This window comes from Cynoglossus semilaevis, chromosome 11, assembly GCF_000523025.1.
Source record: "Cynoglossus semilaevis isolate Cse_v1.0 chromosome 11, Cse_v1.0, whole genome shotgun sequence".
Classification (NCBI taxonomy): Eukaryota; Metazoa; Chordata; class Actinopteri; order Pleuronectiformes; family Cynoglossidae; genus Cynoglossus; species Cynoglossus semilaevis.
In genome coordinates, this window is record NC_024317.1 from 11,872,273 (window position 1) to 11,878,433 (window position 6,161).

General features: G+C 43.1%; 1 protein-coding gene across 11 annotated transcripts in view; it reads right to left on the reverse strand.

The window, feature by feature from the left end:
• The window catches only part of atp2b2 (ATPase plasma membrane Ca2+ transporting 2), a 97,272-nt gene that overhangs the window by 19,111 nt on the left and 72,000 nt on the right, over positions 1-6,161 (reverse strand). For all 11 annotated transcript variants that reach the window (XM_025059939.1, XM_025059940.1, XM_025059936.1 and 8 more), the window contains 2 exons: positions 5,642-5,856; positions 5,168-5,410 (listed from right to left, as the gene is read on the reverse strand). In XM_025059939.1, the coding sequence (XP_024915707.1) occupies positions 5,168-5,410; positions 5,642-5,856 (458 nt within the window). The remainder of the gene's footprint in view (positions 1-5,167; positions 5,411-5,641; positions 5,857-6,161) is intronic.

A 6,161-nucleotide genomic window follows, 5' to 3' on the forward strand; every position in this document is an offset into this window, starting at 1 on the left:
TGTTGGACCTGTTTTGTTTGACGTTTTGCTATTAGAACTCATCGACCATCTACCGGCTGCTTCCACTCCTTGCCTGAAGACACCTCGCACAGCAAGAATCTTTCAGTGTGGAACCCCAGGGTTCACCTCCCGGGAAAGATCGAATCCCAGTTAGGGCGGTTGGTACCTTCCAGTGGACTCACCACCTAGAGGAAGGTTCAGGGGGGGGTTGGTACGGTGCAGTGGGATTTGGGTGACGGTCATGGAGACTGCAAAATTGATTTGGTGAGTCCCGGTTAGTGAAAGAGCTACGTATTATTTTCTTTCTATTTTGAAGTCTAACATTTTCCTTATCGTGCAAGTCGTCTCTGTAAAAGCCAATCTTTAAAGTCGAATTGTCATTTTAACTTAACGATTCTACGCGAAAGCTTCGGCGTCCGGTCCTCGGAAGTGTGCGCCTGCCGCCGCTGCCTGTGGCTGATCAACATTCACCAGAGGTTTAGCCTCATGTTGCGCTCCAACGCACAAACACAGTCGCTGGCGTAGGATGTTGCAGCGAGTTGGCAGGGTGAGGCCGCAGTTGGCATGTCCCCGCATGGACACGGTAAAGGACCAGATGCCCTCTCACTAGTCCTTTGGTGCTCCCACAGGCAGGGACATATGCCAGAGGGAGAGCTGGCACCTTCACTTCCTCTTCTGCCCCAGGGCTCTTCTTAATCCATGCCTCCCCTTCCTTCTCTGACTCCTTGCATCTTTTATGTTTCTTCCGTCATCTCTTCACACCTTTCGCCACGCTGCTTTTTCCTGCTCCGTTCCCGGCCCAGATGTATTCTCTGTCACCTCAAAATCCAACCAGCTTCACTGTACCTTCTGCCTCCTCTGTGCATGTGACAGTGAATTATACTCCGCATACAGTGAGACCATAGCAGCCAAATAGGGTAAGGAACGGAGGCATGCCCGAGGACAGTAGCACAGTTGTACAGTCCATGATGAGGACACTTGAGTCACACGAGGGTTACCACTTCTTCCTCTCCTCGTTTCCGCCTCTAGTTTTCACCCATCATTTCACCGGTACCACTTCTTCCTCTCCTCGTTTCTGCCTCTAGTTTTCACCCATCATTTCACCCATTTTCTTGCCTCTTATCATTCCTGTCTTTTATTTCCTCCTCTGTTCAACTTCTTTGTTTGCATACTCTTTTTTGACTGCACTGGTGGTCAGGACAGATATTCTCATTCTGTGGAATGAGATCAGAATTAGACGCCTATCCCAAGAACATTCCGCAGGCCTGTCATGGTTATTGACGTAATGAGGAAAATCTGACGGTGATGTGATTCTGATAAGAATGGAAATCAGTCGTTGTGTTAATCGACTTTTCTTGCAGGCTAAAGCTAAAGTTAGCCTGGAAATATATATATAAAGTTTAAAGTTAATTTCTGATGGATGATGTTGATTAGAAAAAAGTTCAGACCATCTTACTGGGACTTAGATCTAGAATCAGCCTGAATCGGATTGTAGACTTTAGTTATTTTATTCGGATTTTTCCCATTTTTTAACTCGCCTTTTCTGGCAGAATCACCAGGCTTGATGATTATATCTGGTCCCGAAGAGATCTCTTTTCTTTGTTTTCGATGTTTTCTTAATTGAATTATTATTATATTTCTGAGTTAATTGAATTTTACTTTACAATCATTGGATTTAATTTGTTTCTTTTTTGATACTTGATTTGATTGATTCACCCTTTTAGTCATTTTAGTTTATTTTGAATTTGATGCATTGATATTACTGCTGTGAGCTTAGCCCTTGCCAATTCTGCAATAAAGCATTAATTCCTAAAATTCCAATTCCTAAAGCTGCAGACACTGGCCTTCTTGCCTCTTAAGGATGGTAATATCAATTCAATGGTTCTTAAAAGGTTTCTTTGTCCGTTTGGTTTACAGCAGGTCCACATTTGGCCTGCGGGCCTTATGTTTGACACATACAGTATGGTTTAGTGGAAGCAGGGCTGACCTGAGTGGAGGAAGACGGTGAATGTCTGAACGTGGGGCCGGGGCTCGGACCCTTTTAACGGAGTCCATGTACAATTTGCATACAGATGTAACTGTATATGTGTGTTTCTCCATTTCAGAGTGTCTGTATGCTGACAGAAGAGGCAGAGCGAGGCCAGGGTCTGTGTGATGAGAGTCACAGAGACAGAAGAAAGACCGATACATGTATCAAAGCCTGCTCTCTCCTTTTTCCTCTCCTTTGTGTTGTGGCCATCAAAGACTTTTATAGCCCTCCCAGCATCCCACAGGATTGGCCTCTTATGTAAGAGCACAACAGCTGAGGAAGAGGAGGTGGCAGGGGAGGAGAGGAGGGAGGAGATAGACTAAATATTTCTAAGAAATTCTCCCTTTTCATCTTGCTTTTTTTGGTCCTAATTTATGCCATAATTAAACCTGACCTCCTTTAACTCACTTTCATTTGGTTTGTTAATACACCACAGAGAATCCACAGTAAAAAAAAATAGAACAATTCCAACCTGTACTTTGCATGTGCTATCGTTCACTCATATATTTTTTTTCATACGTCTTTTGTCGCTGCTTTTGCATACGGTACGATTACCTAAAATTCGCAGTGACTTCAAACGTGGTTAACTTCAGTGCAGCTTCCTTCTGTTTTTTTAATGAAGGGATTAAAATGCTTGGAAAGTGCCATTTAATCCAGCTCTAAACTGCTCTCTGGCTGGGCTGAATTCTGATGAGCTAAGCAGCTGCTGAGGCACAACAGTCTAATGTACAGCTGCACAGCATTCCTCCAGGTATTTTAGGAGGATAACATCTCGTTAATGTAGCATGCCTTGGTTAAAAAATATATGCTGGGGCAGGACAGAACTGAAGGTAAATCAAATGTACCGCCAATTGGACAAATGTAGCGCGCAGCTTGTTGAAAGAAAACGATTCCGTAAATTGCAATTTGGCCTTGAGGGTTAATTATTTAAATAATTACATTACATTTCCACTAAAAAGATATCACTTAGGGGTGTCAAACATATGGCCCTTGGACGCATTACATTTCCACTAAAAAGATACCACTTAGGGGTGTCAAACATATGGCCCGTGGACCAAAACTGGCCCGCTTTGGGTTTTAATCCGGCCTGAAAATAAAAATATACTCAAAAACTTCATGTTTTCTAATACTGTAATAAGTAATAAGATTTATCTAACTTATTTTTTTGCATGACATGATTGTACTGGTGCTTGACATCTAATTATGTTTCATGCGTCCCCTGAACCAAGTGAGTTTGACACCCCCGGTATACGTCCTTCATGTATCACTTAACACAAATACTTCTAAGGGGGGGAAAAATATTGCTCCAGTTTAGGTTTACACACCTTCAAGTCTTTGCAGAATGAGACGGAGTTGTGAACTGAAATGATAACTAATGAAGCTGTGCACACTTCAAAACACAAAGACAGACGGTAAATCTCCGCTGTACGGAGTTGCACACGTTTTACATCATCCGTCAATCAAATCCAACTGTTTCCTGTCGTTCCCTGCTTGGCTTTTACCTCTGAAGCCAGCACAGAGGTAAAAAAAAAAACAAAAAAAAAAAAACAAAAAAAACTTTTTCTCCCTGAACTGTTCACACCGAGTCACTGAATTCCCACATAGATCAGGCAGTTTAAAAAACAGCTTCTGTTCGCTGCTTGCTTCTCCCTGCAAGTTAAATCATGGCATTTAGGCAGCCTTCAATGAGCAACAGGGTGAATGTGTGTGTGTCTCAGAGTTCATGAGGTCACAGCAAAAGAAGAGAGGACTTCAACGTGTTTCTCCCATGGCCATGATCATTTTTCTTAACAGGTTTTTGATTTTCAGAATATTTCCCCCCGCTACAGCCTCCAGTGGGAAGCACACAGAGCATGTTGGACAGATTGGATTTGATCAGTCTGCACCGCACCACTCTGAATGCGAAAACGGGACAAAATTACACAATCGTTCTCAAGGTGACAAGATGAGTAAGTGTCTGCTGAATATATAGGAGCAGCCAAGTACACGGGCTGCCTGCTCGGCCAAGAACAATACTGCGGAACTGTCTCGCCATTTCAGTGCTGTAGACACACACACACATACACGGAAGGAACAGAATTTGTGTGAACTAAACAGGCTTTCGTTGCAGAGACGGAGCTGACGGTACTTCAATAAAAGAAACATTCCGTTTACATTAAACTTCATCATAAAAGGTGTCTCATTTCAGTAACTGAAACACGGTAGGACTCGTCCCCCAGTCCTTTCCAGTTTCCACGTGCTGAGTTCTGCTATGTTTTATCAGCTTTTGTGTCAATTAAAAATACTTTTTTTTTGATGAGCAAAATGGAATATTTAACACAACTGGGATGATTTAGTTCATATTGTTGAAGTTTTTCAGCAGAGCACCACCAAAAAACCCTGAAATTATACTTAGCTTGATTTTCCAAAGGGAATTCTCTAGACCTGGCATGGGCAAACTAAGGCCCGGGGGCCGGATGCGGCCCGTTGAGCTTTTTAATCCGGCCCACCAAACATTTCTAAATTATATATATTTATTTATATTATCATTATACTCCTGCCTTTCTCCTGCAATACCCACGTTTCCCCAATAGATGGCATAGAAAGTGATAGAAAATGACTTCACACAAAGGCTACATCTATCTGCTCCTGACCCAGAAAACTGAATTTTGCAGTAAGTAAAATGAGAGAAGCAGAATAGACTGTACACCGTCATAACACCATATTAGTTAATATAACATTTTTAAAAAATTACTAGAAATGTTGAAAACATGTAGCCTCCATATTAACATGTTGGCTACTGCAGAGAGGCGGAATATGGAATGAAAGTTATTTCAGTCTAAGCTGACACTGAAATAGTGAGTATTTAGATCAGGGGTGTCAAACATACGACCCGTGGGCCAAATCCAGCCCACTTGATGAATTTTGAAAATAAAAAAACACAACTCATGATCTCGAAAATTCGAATTCAATAAATACGACATTTCTTCTGATTTATTTGTACTTCAAATGGAAAAAAACATTGTTATTTGTGGGTCATTTTGTTACGATTGTACTAATCCAGCGCACTTGACATCTTATTAGGTTGTAGTGACACCCTTGATTTAACTATACACTGTACGTCACCCTCAGAGAAAAGACCATTTCCAGGTAACTTACCAGTATTTTGGTGGTGTAGGCGCTGTTGATGGCGATGGAATTAATCATTAGCTCCAATGTCCTGGGAGGCAGGGCTCCGGGATCTGGGATTTCTTTGTAGTGCATGTCTCCCACGTAAAGCTGCACCGCTGTCATGCGGTTGGTCGTCAGCGTGCCTGTCTTGTCAGAGCAGATAGCGGTGGCGTTGCCCATCGTTTCGCACGCATCCAGGTGACGCACCAGGTTGTTGTCTTTCATCATTTTCTGTTGGATACAGCATGAAGATTGGAGGAGAAATGGCTTCCCTTTGTATTACATCCACTACGTTCCTGCATGTAACACTGTATTTCTCAGACTTTAAGTCGAGCTTTTTTCTAGTAGTTTTGGTCTAATAATCAGGATAGACTTTCGGCAACAACTTAACTGCTTGGAATTCATATATGCACCCGCTGAGTACAAACTGTTCGACCGTGTGTGAAGTGTGCCATTGCTCACCTTGACAGAATACGCCAGTGAAATGGTGACAGCCAGTGGCAGCCCCTCTGGCACGGCAACCACCAAGACAGTCACACCGATGATGAAGAACTTGACAAAGAACTGGACGTAAACGGGGGTGCACTCAGGCAGCCAGGCTCGCTTCTGCATCACAAAGGTGTCGATGGCAAAATACAGGACCAGGACGATGACAGTAATGGCTGACATGAGCAGACCTGAAAGAAGGACGGAGGAGCCTCTGAGAAAGGACGAAGGGCCGTTTGATTGATTTGTCCATGTGGAAAAAAGAAATCTGACAGCCGCAAATCTAACACTCGGGCCGCTGAAACTCCAGGTGTAACCGGACAATTTGCTGCTACTCACAGACTCGCCATTAGGTGTCCAAACATCTAACACGCTGACATTTAAACTGATTTCCATTGCCTTGGTGCATACGTGTCAAACTCAAGGCCCGGGGGCCAAATGTGGCCCGCCAAGCCATTTTGTGTGGCCCGCGGGAGCTTAAAAAGCATTTAATAAA